The sequence below is a fragment of the Bactrocera oleae genome, chromosome 2 (genome assembly GCF_042242935.1).
Source record: "Bactrocera oleae isolate idBacOlea1 chromosome 2, idBacOlea1, whole genome shotgun sequence".
Classification (NCBI taxonomy): Eukaryota; Metazoa; Arthropoda; class Insecta; order Diptera; family Tephritidae; genus Bactrocera; species Bactrocera oleae.
Window position 1 is genome coordinate 10,000,001 of NC_091536.1, and position 14,752 is coordinate 10,014,752.

Here is a 14,752-nt window from a genome sequence, read left to right on the forward strand (position 1 = left end):
GAGCAACCCCCTCTAATCTCGGCACCCATATACCAAAACAAGCAGTTGAAACAGCGTTAAGCGCATTGACCCGCGAAGCGCGTACTTTCCGGCGGTTATTTCCACTTTTACGTAATGCCACAGATGCACCGGGTCTTCTCGGTGACAATGGATTGTTGCCTCTGCTCTTGACCAATTTACTATCTAACGATAATGTTGGTGTAATTGCAGCGAGCTTAATAAGTGCACTACGAGATAGGGCAACAACACCAGCAGCAACTACAGCTGTTGCAACAGGAACAACTGCAGTAAATAATACAACTAATAATTTTTATAGCACACCAAATAATCCATACTATTATGCCGGACAAAATTATTATGCGCCTTACGGTTACTATTATGGCTAATTCGGTTTTATTTTGAATGTTTCAATAAAAGTTTACAGTTCAAATATTCTTTATCGAATTAAATAATTTATTGTCGTCTTTACGTCACGCAATCTTAAGATTAAAAACATTATGGTTTTGGTCCAGCTGAAAAAAATATCTATATTGCTGATGCTGGTTTTAACTAATAGTTATCAACAACAGAAATACTGATTAGGACCTACTGTCGAGCAATTTAATCCATCTTGGAGTGATTGTCAAGGAGATAACCCTTTTAAGACCAAATACTGATTATGAGAATGAAAAAATAATAATAAGTTACATACTTTAAACTTCCGATATCGAGTTAGTAAAGTTCGTAAAAATATATAAGTCAGAGAGATCCAGTTTTTCAATGTGCTTCCCTTGCTCCATTATTTGCCTAATATGAAAGTTTTCTTGGCAGTATTTGAGATAAGTTGCAAGTATAAATCGGCAAGAGCTCTTACAGGCAATGCTAAATCTCTGAACAACTAATAAAAATAGTAAATACACTTAATTGGAGATTATTTCAATAACTTCATTTAAAATTTTGGAAGTCAATTCCACATTCGTAACTCCATTACCGGAAATTTTAAATGTAGTTTTTATTCACAACCACGCGTATGCGCATTTAATGCGAGTATTACTTATTTCCTCTATGAGTTTTCTAAGATCATGTCAAAAACGTTTTTTTAATTGATTTGTTAGGATCGAAGAATTAAAATATGACTTTTCTCATAGAGGAATTTACTTGTTAGGCTAAAATAGTACCCAAAGCTAATGAATCGGTTTACTATAAGGATAAAACTATGTATCTTTCGACCAAGAGCTGTATGAATTCTACCAATATTAAAGAAAAATTCGGAAGAAACCAAATTACCACAGAAATCGATAGTAGTGTGTTAGTGATTTTGAGCTTCCTATATACTTGTATTATATATAAAGGCATACTTTTAATTCTCGCCACAACTTTGTTCTACACAATTTGAAAATATTGTGATGTGGGTTTGTCCAAAATAAAAACATAACATTTGATTGAAAAAATCACCGACGGCTACAGCTTCGTTGCTCTCTCTTATTTACTTACTTTTGTTTGATGCAGTATAAAACGCGACTCAACGCTTAGAGCAAGCGGCAGTCGTATGACAACCACTGCTGGAGTAGCATCTTTAAGGCATTGTCAAGCCGAGCAAGCAAAAATGTGGACACACCTTCAATGTAGACGTCATAACAACGGAGTTTTCTTATCAGCGTTGCTGCTTTTAACCCTCAACGGAGCTACGTCGTCACCGTCGCCGGGTGGACATACAACCAGTTTTGAGCAGCTGTTCTCAACTGATCCTAATAATGCGGTAAGCGAAGTATGATAGCATAAACAATGAACCGGCGTTTTTCAAGCGTCGTTGGAAGAACACGGTTTTATAACATTTATAATTTATTTTTGTAGACCTTCACTCCACTCTGCGATGATGCGCAATTACGGAATGTGGCACAACAGGTTGCACAGCTCAAGACTTCTAGTGACAATATTTTTCTCCAGCTGGATTCATACAATTTAAGGTGAGTAGCCTTTACGATCTTTTCGAACAGGCTTCGCTTTCAATTAAAAATATTTATAGATGCACTTGCCTCTCTTCAGATTGTACTACATTAAAACGTTGTTGGATGAACGCTTACCGAAGGTAAAGTCCAATCCACATTGGATTGATGTGCGAGGTGGTGTAGAAGGCAGTGAAAAATCTTCAACACATACATCAAGTGGTGGTATACTTTTCCCGACAATAAGTACAGCGTCTTCCGCTAGTGGCGCAAACAAACCGGTTGCCAGCTCACAATCTTCTGTTGGCGGCATCGACTTGCCTGTTATTAGTACACAATCATCTGCTGGTGGTATTAATATACCGGCTACCGACTCGCAATCATCTGCTAGCGGCGCTAACATGACGGCTACTGATTCACAGTCTGCCACAGGTGGTGCATACATTCCCCCGCCCACCACTGATTCATCATCAGCTTGTGGTTGCAATACACAAACTTCATTCAAGTCGGGATTAAATGGCGCCCTTTGTCCTTACAGTAATCCCGTATTGGCGCCTAACTGCGCAGAGGCCGTGAAACGAGCTGGTGCTAATGCTACGAGTGGTATCTATCAGCTTTATTTACCTGATTCGGGCTTAAAACCTTTCTATGCCTACTGCCTGATCGATACAAATGGCGGACCAGCCTGGACAGTGGTGCAACGGCGGCAAGATGGTTCGATCTCTTTCCATCGCAATTGGGATGAATATCAGGCGGGTTTCGGTAATTGGAATGGTGAATACTTTATTGGCTTGGAACGTTTGCATGGCATAACACATGCAACGTTGAACGAGTTGTGGGTTCAGATGGAGGACTTTGAGAACGTCACTCGTTATGCCCGTTATGTGAATTTCGCCATTGGCGACGAGCATGAAGCGTACGCATTAAATATGCTTGGCAAATTTAAAGGTAATACAGGGGATTCTTTACGCACGAGTCAAGGTCAGAAGTTCAGCACGAAAGATGCCGATCATGATATGTGGGATCGTAATTGCGCAGAGGTGTACACGGGCGCGTGGTGGTATAATGCGTGTCATGATAGGTGAGTACCAATAGAGTAAATTAAGCATCAATATAATTTATAATTTTATATTATTTAACATAAAATTTTCTCACGTAATTGCAGTAATTTGAATGGCCAATACTTACGTGGTAAATACAATAAAGATAAGTATGGCAAAGGTATCGATTGGGCACACTGGCATGGTCATGAGTACTCCCTAAAATATGTGCATATGGCTGTTAGACCTGTGCAATAAAAAATTTAAGTCTGAAAATTTATCAAAACAACCATTATGTCACGCCTAACTCATATATATATATATATTTACACATAAACATTTCTAATTAATAATTACTAAGTAAATAAAGTAAAATACTCAATTTCTCATTGATTTTTTTTATTTACTAAAAAGAGCAAGAAATATAAATTGTTGCTGAACAAATTGATAAAACCCCGACGGTTAGCAGTTGTTACTACAGATCATGTTGGTTTTAAAGCAATCAGTCTTAATAAGCTCCAAGCTGAATAGAACAACAATTGTCTCAAATAATACTTTTTAGCCGTCAAAGTTAATGTATGTGACAAAATCAAAATAAGAATTTTCCAGCAAAGTTTCTTCAAAATCATTCTGTATTCCACGTAAAAACTGGACTTTTCAGAAAAATTTCAAGAGAGAGAGTTTTCATTTTCCACGTGGTGCATTCATAAGGAAGGTTATGTTAACTAAAAATCTTACACAACTGAACATAGATTAAATCTTCTTAATTTTAGATAGTTACATGGAAGGAAAGGCTTCGTTTTTACTCCTACCGGAAGGTGGAACTATGTTTCCTGCTGTATCATAGACAACAAGAGAAAGTTGAAATGTGGTGCAGACCCTGTCCACGATTTCCTTGTATTCCATTTATGAAAAAGTGTCTTACAGTTTCGTAGTAAGCTTACTATTGTTAAAATTTAGGATTCGAAGGTTGTCTGAAAACATTGAAAAATATATATAGTAAATTGATTACAAATTTCGAAAACCGTCTTGTCGGGCCAGAAAGTCTCACATTTATTTATAGTTAGTTTTTCATAGCAGTTTACTTTTTTGTACTTCTTGTTTCAAATTTGTTCTCCTCAAAGAACATTATAGATAACGTAAGTTTGCTGAAAATAGAAACAGAACATGTTACTGAATAAACACCAGGCGCTAAACCATAAAGCATAACTTCTCGCGAAACAGCATCTTCTAGTCAAGCAAAGCAATAACAATGTGGACACATCTTCAGTATAGGTATACGTCATAACAGCGGAGCTTTCTTATCAGCGTTGCTGCTTTTGATCTTCAACGTAGCCAATGCGACACCGTGGTCGGGTGGACATACAACCAGTTTTGAGCAGCTGTTCTCAACTGATTCCATTAATGCGGTAAGCGAAGTATGATAGCATAAAAAATGAACCGGCGTTTTTCAAGCATCATTGGAAGAACACGGTTTTATAATATTTATTTTTAATATTGTTTTTTGTAAACCTTCACTGCACTTTGCGATGATGCGCAATGACGGAATGTGGCCCAACAGGTTGCACAGCTCAAGATTTCTAGTGAGAATACTTTATTCCTGTTGGAATCATACAATTTGAGGTGAATAGCCTTTGCAAATTTTTGCTTCGGCTGGCTTTGTTTTTAATTTACAACATATAATATTCTTTTACCTATGCCAACCTGCTGATTGGATTACATTAAAACGTTGTTGGATGAACGCTTACCAGGGTTAAAGTTCAATCCGCATTGAATTGATGTACGTGGTGGTGGTAAATCACTATCTTCAGCACATATATCCACTGGTTTTATATTTTTCCCAACCATAAGTAGAGAGTCTTCTGCCAGTGGCACTAACTTATAGCCTGCCAGCTCACAAACTTCTGTTGGCGGCGTCAACTTACTTGTTGTCAACACCTAATCTTTTGCCGGTGGTATTAATAGATCGGCTATCAATTTGCAAGGAGTTATTGGCGGCACTTATTAACCGACTATTGACACAGAATCTTTGGAAGTGATGAACAAACTTCCCCGCCTACCCTTGATTCATCATCATAGTCACAAACTGCGCAGAAGCCGTTAAACGAGCTGGTGCTAAAGTTAAAAGTGGTATTTATCATCTTTACTTACCTGATTCGGGTCTAAAATCTTTCTATGCCTACCGCCTGATCGATACAAATGGCGAACCAGCCTGAACGGTGGTTCAACGGCGGCTAGATGGTTCGTTCTCTTTCCATTGCAATTGGGATAAATATCAGGCGGTTTCTATAATGCGTTTCATGGTAGGTTAGTGCCGCTGGAATATTTTTTAATATTTATTATTTAATCATATATTTACATGATTTTTAAATTAAAAAAATTGTATTGTGATATAAAATTTTCTCTCACATTTGTAGCAATTTGAGTGATTTGGTAGAGCTAGGGTAGGGATATACTAATATCGATTTTTTTTGAAAGCTTCAAATTGAACGGCGTTTTAAGCTGTCCTAGTGAGAACCCTGTTGGCGATTATAAAAGGAACATAACCTATGATCAGAAGCAATAACATCGGTCAACTTCGCCAGCTCTTTCAGATGGTAGACAAATTTGTAGACGCATACACGACAGTTTTGTATGTGGAACTATTATTATTTAGTAAGAGTAGAATTATATCGGTAAACTATAAACTTTTATAGAAAATATAGATATTTGGAATCAGGACAACTCAAAATATTTACAATCATTAAAAATTTATTATTAAATTCTGGTTTAGGTTTAGTAGGTACAACAGATTGTCATACATTTTCATATTTTGGAAAATTTGGATTCTGCATACAGCAGTTTGAGCGAGGAGGTACTCGCACATATATTTCTGAGATTTATTTTGTTAAATCATACAGATTACATACATATACAGGATGCATATGCAGGACAGCTAAAATGTGGAATAATCCGATTTCAATTGATATAGATCTATCGAAAAACGAATTAAATATTGTTTTTTATTATACTAGCCTAGTTGCTTGGCAAATGAAAATGGTAAAAAAGTTAATCGAACTAAAGAGTTTGAGGAGGCTATACTGGTAACATTTCCAGGTTAGTGTGGCTATACTAATATCTATACATATCACTATTTGAGCATATAAATATTATCCAGTAGCTTCAGAGACTGCTCCTAAGATGGCAATAATTGCGTCTTCGATCAGGTAAGGTAACCTATAATATCATTGAAATCGGTATGGCGTTCTGGTGGCTTGCGTATATCAACTAGCTGTCGGATCTATATGCCAACGTTTCTCTCTTGCTCATTTTGTATGCCATAAAAGCTACTATTTCAGCCATTTAAACTGTTTAGTGTGAGGTTATGCTTTTAAAATACAGAAATTCTTTTCTGGTTCGACATTGGCTCGAGAATTTTTAGTACCTATTTCTGTCCACAAATAAATACGTTAGAGTATTATAATAATATTTTAATGAAAATTCTAGTCCTCAGCTGAAGTTATGTCACCGCCTGTAATCTGAAATTGAACTAGTTTCGGTTTAGAACTCAGTAGAAACTAACCACTTACGAAATCATATATTATTCCAGTGGCTATAAGTATATAAAAATTTTAAATATCCTCCTTGAGTATTTAGCTTATCTCAGTTGAGTGTTTCTATAATGCATTCACATATCAGTACCTCGCTTGTACTGCATATTTGTTATCAGTAATATGAACTGACATATGTGACTCGTATAGACACTACTGTACATGCTGCCCATTACAGACATATTGTACAATAGTAAAAAATAAAAATAAGAAAAAACGTTAACTTCGGCTAGAATACCCTTCACAAATAAAGCAATTTCCATACAAAAACTTGATTTTGATCGTTCAGTTTGTATGGCAGCTATAACATATAGTAGCCCGATTTGGAAAATTTCTTCGGATATTGTAGGATTACAAAATTTTAGCGATATCTCAAAAACCCCACACTCATAATTTATATACATTTTTTATAGGGTCTCCGTCTTTGCAAACTTCGTCGCAAACTTAACATACCCTGTTTATGGTATAACAAAATCCATACAAATGTAAGTTGAGCTGTAATGTTTATGTTATGTTCGCTGTCATTGTCATCAAGATTGGTTATGTTCCGCTGCTAAGTGCTGCGTTAAGTGAGTATTCACAATAATCGTGTTTCACATGCCGCATAAGCATGAGTAGTTGTTACTGTTCTAAAACAGTTCCCCTAGTTGTAAAATATTATTTTTTTTTATTTAACTAAATGTGCATTTCAATTGAAAATAATGCTATTCACCGAAATCCCCTGAGATTAGCTGTATATAGGAGTACACACATAAAGAGAGACATATGCATGCACTTGAGAGAAGAGAGGAAGTTTTAAAGAAAAATAAAGCATTGATATTTGTAAATTTTTGTATTTCTGGTGTAGTTTGTAAATTAGGTTGGTTCTTAAAACATAAAAAATTTGTATTTTTTTCTGGAACACTCATTTGAAATTTTTTTAGTAAGGCCAAGATTATCATTTGAGTCAAGCAGCGGAATACTCTATGAAGAGTATCAAAATCATAAAAGTGATATTTGTACATAGTCCCCAAATTGAGAAATCTTGAGTAAGCCGAGATCCACTATAACGTCTCTATCTTGTAGTAAAGTAGTTCCCATCTAGTGGTGATATTTAGGGATATTTGCAAATTTGTACTTCTTACATTTAAGAACAAACCTAATGTAGATATACCTGCGAATCATGTATGTATATGTTGTTATATTACTTATTTATGTACAAATGCACTTCACTTGGGGAATCGTTATAAATCTTACATATTTTTTAAATTGGCGAGCAAAAAAATGGGGAATCACTTAAGTATTGATCGTTGCATTGTTCTTTTTAATGATTTAAAGACTGTCTTAATGCCCAAGCACATAAAATGTTACTTTGCTATTCATACACTACTTCATGGGTCCTGATTTTTATTGCATGATATATATATATAGGGTTATGTAGAACATACTTGTATGTAAACGGTCATGATGACGAGGCGAGTTTAATTTCGATTGACTGTCTGTCTGTCCATCTGTGCAAGCGATAACTTAAGTAAAATTTCAGATATCTTGATAAAACTTGGCACAAATATTCCTTGGCATTAAAGGTGGTTGGAGGGAATCGTAGCATTGCCACGCCCACAAAACGCCATTAATCCAAAACATATAAAGTGCCATAACTAAGCTCCACAGAAAGGTACAAAGCTGTTATATTATATATTTTGTGACGAATTGCATTAGGGAGAGGCTTCTATGATTGAAAATGTTTTTAAAAGTGGGCATGTACCCGCCCTCTAATAAGTTCAAACAATAATAACCAAATTCGCTCAGGGTAAACATTTTTGGCATCCCTACCCACTCTGTAAAAAAGGGTGAATTCGGATTATAATCTCGCCCTCTGCCCACATATAGGTTTTGTTGAAAACTACTAAAAGTGCGATAAATCTATTACTCGACCCATTTCAACCAAATTCGGTAGTAACCACGCCTACCTAACTTTTACACAATTTTAAATTCCATCTGATTCGTTCACTTTACATTATGCAAATCAAGAACCAATTAATATAACGTGGTAATAATTTGCACGTGTTTTAAGGTGTACCATCTTGTGATCAAAAATTGTCCAAATAGGACCAAAACTATTCAAGCTCTCTATATTGAATATGTGGATCCCAGGTCGTGTTGCGAACTTTTTATAGAAAATATTGGTCAATCTGTGAGATATATTAGGCAAAGTAAAAAGTTCGTTCGGTTTTTTATTGACTTTTCAAAAGATAATAACTTTGTGCACATTTGTCCGATTTAAGTCAAATATGCGCCGTTTTGTTCGTAAACTTGTTGCCAACGAGACGCCAACTTCATTATACCCCTCTCGTAGAAGACTGCGTCCCTATTGCCAAAAAACTCGGAGAGCCAATTTTTACGGGCCTTTCTTGAGGCCAACTTCTCACCATTAAGCGCGTTCGCCATGGACAGGAAAAGATGGTAATCACTTGCTGCCAGGTCCGGACTATAAGGTGGGTGCATTAGAACCTCCCATCCGAGCTCCAGGAGCTTCTGGCGAGTCACCAAAGACGTGTGTGGCCTAGCGTTGTCCTGATGGAACATAATTCGGCCTCTGTTGATCAAAGATCCTCTTCTGGATGAGTGCTGTCTTCAAGTGGTCCAGTTGTTGGCAGTACAGGGCCGAATTGAGCGTTTGGTCATAGGGGAGCAGTTCGCAGTAGATGATTCCTTGCCCATCCCACCAAACACACAGCAAAACCTTCCTGGCCGTCAATCAGGTCTTGGCCACCATCTGGGCCGCTTCCCCGAGCTTTGACCACGACCGTTTGCGCTCGATGTTGTCATAAGTGACCCATTTTTCATCGCCAGTCACAATCCGCTTCAGAAACGGGTCGATTTTGTTGCGATTCTGCAGCGATTTTCAGATGGAAATTCGGTCCATCATGTTTTTTGCGTTAGTTCGTGTGACACCCAAACATCGAGCTCCTTTTTGAATCCAAGGTTATGCAAATGGTTCCAAACGGTTTTCTGGCTTATCTTTAGTTCCTCAGCAATTAAATAAGTGCTCACGTGACGGTCTGTTTCCACTATTTCCATGATTTTATCGCAATTTTCGACGACAGGCCTCCAGAACGGAACAAATCACTTTTGTGCTACACGTTCGTTTACAGTATCGGGCCCATAAACTAAATTAATGTTTTCAGCCGCTTTGGCTGCTTTTTCGCTTTGATCGAAGAAAAATTGTAAAATATAGCGAATTTTCTCTTTGTTGGTGTCCATCTTTGACGAGCGCTCACAACGAACTGAGTAAATCAATCGAAAAACTGTCAAAGACAAACTTTTAGCGCGAATAAACACGTTTTCAGCGCCGTATAGCATGACATGATGCGACACGTAACACTAGTACTATGGACAATAACGCTATCTCTTAGATAAAAACCGAACGAACTTCTTACTTGACCTAATATTATAGAAATTCGGAGAGAATCCTTTTTTGATAATAGTAGACCAGTTTGTCAAAAATGGGTTGAATTGGACCAAAAATTCTCTTAGCACTCATATATCTAATAGAAAGATTTTCGAACTTCCGGCTGACTTTATATCGCATATATCGGCCAATAGGTGAGTTATCTTAATAAAATTGAGCAAACGTGTTTTCGCCGATTAGCACATCTCTGTGCCTAAAATTAATATCAGTACTTTCAAACATAGGGTTGATATTACTCCTTATTTATTTTTGAAGGTATGTGAGGTACTTTAATAAAACTCAGAGGGCATCTGATATAATCGGGTTATTAATACACCTATCTCCGATATACTTTATAAAAGATTTTCAAACTTCCGGTTTGCCTTTTACCGTATATATCGGTCAATATGTAAGATATCTTAGCAAAATTAACTGAACGTATAATATTGGATATTCTTTAGTTTACGACATATAATAATTTCCATTATTCTAACAAAATATATTATATTTATTAATCTTACATCCCCAATATCATCAACTTCGTTCTTCTGGTTGACGTTTTCCATATCAACTATATATAATAAATTTAGCCTCTTTAGTTAACTGTATGTCAGATATAACTCTTTGAAGATGATTTTAATATAGTTTTCGCTGGTGGGAAGTAAAATATTGTTGTTAAACTAATTGACTAACTATAATATAGCTTAATGAAATACCAAATTTGATTATAATTCATTCACGATTTCGTTGAACAATGGATGTTGTTATAACTGCTAACAGTGATGGATCGGTTCCTGATACAGGATTATGCGGTATTTTGTTTTGTTCTCATTTGCTGACAGACTTTTACGATTCCCTCTTCTATCTCTTTCGGTAGGTAACTAAACTAAGAGTAGGGATTTGTGAACTGATAATATGTTAGTAAACGATAGTCCTTGTACCCTCCTTTAACAAATTTATATCTCAGAAGGCATGTTTCATACGGGCTCGTATAGACCAATCATTCGTCCGAACTAGTTGGATGGTATTAAGGCGATGTGCTCACTGTTGTGATACAAGGCCTAATTCCTGCGTCTGAAGATTGCTGCTGAGTAGGTGCTTCGTAATTTTCGGCCTCATGTCGTAGACCCGTCTGTTTACACAAGAGGCTCTACCTAAGTTAAAAAAGTAAACACCTTCAGCCTACACTAACCAGTTTAGAATTACACTGTAGCTGAAATTTGTCTATAAGTAGGTTTATAATTAGTTTCTTTTCCTTGAAAGAGGCTTGGAAACGTCCCATGGGTACGAAAAGTTTAGTGTGTAAGCCTGCGATACCTACATCGATGCCTTTTGACGTTTCCGATCTACTTAGTAGTTTGTTAAGTGGGATCTTACATCATTCCCCCTTACTGGCGATGACAACTTTGAATTTTTATGGCTTTGGTAATTTCGTTTCTCGGAAGAAGGACCAGTAGAACCATTTTATCTATGGCCTTCATTTGTTGGAACGAATTATATAATATTATCTTTTCCATACCGCTCTGCTGGCATGTGCAGCATGGTGGTTTGATTTGCTATTTGATTGATTACAATATGGAGCGGTGTGAGATCCAGCATGACAACCAGTGCAAGTCTTTGCAGTTTTGATAGTTAAAGTTCTACTGAAATTTGCTATGTTTTCGATGCCCACGTTCTCGCTCCATATGCAACTATCGGCCTAGTGATCAAAGTATACGTCCACCTGATGATTCCTACAAGCTTACAGCCCTAAAGACAGCAAACGACCAGATCCTTGGAAGTTCAAAGACTCTCTGATTGATTAACATAATTTTAATCACTCATATAATTACTTGGCATATGGTGACTTTTTGATAATAGATCACATGACACAAAGTGAGTATGAGTCATTTTACTTGACTGCGGTAATGTAGGTCATAAGTTAGATTATACATATTTCACTTATCTTCCAATTATAATCTAACTAAACTTAAGTTGGGTCGAGGACACCGCCGTTACAATTTCATTTATTATTCCTTGTATTAGCCTGTTTTAAACATTGATCATATTAACATACTTCACATCAATATAAATTATTTAGAATGTGTAGAAAAATGTCACACCAACCACTCTCTCTAGTGGAAGACTAATGCAACTGCAGGCAAGTTAAGGGCATAATGATCGTAATGCCATTCGATGGCAGCAATTTTTTTTGTTACTTTTGTTACTTGGCTTTCAATCATCATCACAACCAATTAGCATATTAAATTAAATAAATTTTAAATTACCCAAGCCATCCAAAGAAAAGCTAAGAAGTGAGAATAAAACACGAAGCGACTGCAAAGTAATCCAAAGGATATGCTGGCGAGGCCACTACGTTGCATTACATAACTTATATAAGCTTATTTCGATGATGTTGCGCTGCAAGTGCGAGGATAAAGTTTGAGAGTGGCGAGAAAAAAAGTTCACAGCTGAATGCATAATGGAGCGAAGGTGGAATACCATCAATGGTGACATAGTGCAGCCAATGACAAGGCTCTAATAGACACAAGGGTCTCGTATAGTTCAGTTATGCTACGAGATATACATTGCAAAGAAATGATAGAAGAGAGAGCCAGAAAAAGTGGGAAGAGGGGTTTGCGCACTTTGTGTTTGTGTTAGGCTTTTATTGTTTGCTTGCTGCGCTCTAGTGCAGTTTGTTTAGTCGCCCACCTGTTTAAGAATGCACAAAACCAACAAAACAAAGGCAATCTCAAAGGATTTCGAAAGTGTTTTCATAGCGAAAAACTGAGGGCTGCGAGTTGCAGGATGTGAAGTGCAAAACATGAGTGATACACTTGACAAGTGAGCGCTGAATTTTCCGAAGAATTTAAGCTTGAGTACCTAAAACTATGCAATGTTTAATTAATGGAGTTAATATGTACAGGCTTTCCTTTTTATAAATTTTGGATATATCTAACCATTTCTATGCTTTGGCTCGTTTCTGATTTCTCTAAAGGAGCTTAAACCTAACACCTATAAATAAGTAAAAGTGGCCAGAAAATAGATCCAAAATTCTAACAAGTAAAGAAGAGCTAAATTTGGGGTGAAGCCGAACATTTTATACTCTCACAACTTGATATATTCGATATATTCATTGCTGCTTGATTCGTATACTGGAAAGTGAAAGAATCAGATGGAGCTGAAAATGGAGTTATATGGAAAGTAGGCGTGGTTGGAGCCCAATTTCGTAAATTTTTGCATTGTACTGAAGAAGTGTTAAGATAGTGTGGTGTGCCTAAAGGTGGGCGGTGCCTCGCCCATTCTCCAATTTTGACACCGGTTCCTAAAAAACCCTATCGTACCAACTAGGATGTACAACTTAATGTCTCTGATGCATTACAAGTATTTATTGATTTATTGCCCTTTTAGTACCTTTTAACAAAACCGTTATATGGAGAGTGGGCGGTATTATTTTCCAATTTCATCCATTTTCAATGTCGGAAGGGATAACAAAAACATTTGCTCTGAGTAAATTTGGTTGACTTGGCTTAAGTGGTTTGGGAAATATATACATTAAACGTAATATAGGTGAGGTCACTTTTTAAAAAATTTTAAAACCACAGAAGCTTCTTCTTAAAGCGATTCATTGCTCCAAATAACAGTCTTGTATCTTATTATGGAGCTTAGTTATGCTACTTTATACGTTTTCGATTGGTTGCAATTCGGGGGCGTGGCTATTATCCGATTCCACCCATCTGCAATACCAACTACCTTGGGTGTCTAGGTAGACATGTACGAAGTTTCATCAAGATAACTCAATTTTTACTCAAGTTGTGGCTTACACGGACAAACAGACAATCACATGGATATCAACTCGTCGCAACATTCTAATCATTTATATATGTCTAACTCTATATCTATTTTAGATGGTACAAACAAACGATAGGTGAACAAAACTATTACTCTGTAGCAACATGTTGCAAGACTTTATCGGTGCTTAAATGCAAATTGTTCAAATGTTGGGTTAAAAATTCCTCGTGTGACCGGCTTAATCTCACATCCCTCAAAAGTCCTGGTACAAAAACAAAGTTAACCAGTTAAAAATAAGCATTTCCGGCTTTAAGGAATATATCAGCGCTTCTTGATGACAAACTTGCCCAAAGAAGCCGCAGTTCTTGATTATAGCTGGTGCCCTTTAAAGCTTCAAAGTCACGCAAAATGATAGCACTGTGGTAGTTATATAGTTTTAGCAGATAGGTATCGATCAAAGACTACATTCTTGTTCTTATTGATTATGTGCACATTTAACCTAGATTCTAATGGGGTTTTTTTTCTTTGGTGCTTATTCAAAACATTATGTGAAGCACTTCCAATATAGTGGAAGCAACATCCATAAAAACCAAATAATATCGATCAATTAGGGTAGAGGTTTATGGTTTCTCTATCGAATATGAAAATCTGTAAATAAAGTTAGCAATCTAAAGATGAGAAACCTCAGACCGCCAAGAAACTTAGTAATTTTTCCATTTTCAGAAAGCCGGACGCTTTTGTTATTAGTTAAAATTGTCGGGCTCAGTATGAAACTAATCTTGAAAACATATCCATAACCATATCCAGCTCTCATATAGTAAAAAAATTTCCATTAAAACAAGAAAAAAGCTATAATACCCTTAACAAATACAAAAGGTCCCTTATAAGAACTTTGATCGGTAAGTTTGTATGGCAGCTATATACTAGAGTGGTCCGGTGAGGGACAAGTTCGTATATATACAGACAGACATGGTTAAATCGAATCAGTACGTAACG

General features: G+C 36.5%; 2 protein-coding genes and 1 pseudogene across 4 annotated transcripts in view; all 3 read left to right on the forward strand.

The window, feature by feature from the left end:
- LOC138857118 (uncharacterized) overlaps nucleotides 1-432 on the forward strand; it is a 1,140-nt gene extending 708 nt beyond the window's left edge. For both annotated transcript variants that reach the window (XM_070108713.1, XM_070108708.1), the window contains exon 2: nucleotides 1-432. This exon is cut by the window's left edge and continues 313 nt beyond it. In XM_070108713.1, coding sequence (XP_069964814.1) covers nucleotides 1-386 — 386 coding nt within the window. In that variant the 3' untranslated portion in view covers nucleotides 387-432.
- A 1,070-nt stretch (nucleotides 433-1,502) lies between these two features.
- Nucleotides 1,503-3,352, forward strand: LOC106621646 (uncharacterized). 2 transcript variants are annotated; one of them, XM_014240581.3, is made up of 4 exons: nucleotides 1,503-1,747; nucleotides 1,834-1,946; nucleotides 2,026-3,006; nucleotides 3,091-3,352. In XM_014240581.3, the coding sequence occupies exons 1-4, from the start codon at nucleotides 1,529-1,531 to the stop codon at nucleotides 3,221-3,223; spliced, it is 1,446 nt and encodes a 481-aa protein (XP_014096056.1). In that variant the 5' UTR covers nucleotides 1,503-1,528; the 3' UTR covers nucleotides 3,224-3,352. The 2 variants fall into 2 exon arrangements, with proteins under 2 accessions (XP_014096056.1, XP_014096057.1); XM_014240582.3 differs by having other exon boundaries at nucleotides 1,504-1,738.
- Nucleotides 3,353-4,161: 809 nt separating this feature from the next.
- Nucleotides 4,162-6,066, forward strand: LOC118682911 (uncharacterized; annotated as a pseudogene).
- The last annotated feature ends 8,686 nt before the right edge of the window (nucleotides 6,067-14,752 follow it).

Bases quoted from the DNA above. Each gene is read 5' to 3' on its own strand.
- LOC106621646 (XM_014240581.3), top strand. From the start codon at position 1,529: ATGACAACCACTGCTGGAGTAGCATCTTTAAGGCATTGTCAAGCCGAG. The intron at 1,947-2,025 runs GTGAGTAGCCTT...GCCTCTCTTCAG, and splicing joins CTGGATTCATACAATTTAAG to ATTGTACTACATTAAAACGT. The intron at 3,007-3,090 runs GTGAGTACCAAT...ACGTAATTGCAG, and splicing joins TATAATGCGTGTCATGATAG to TAATTTGAATGGCCAATACT.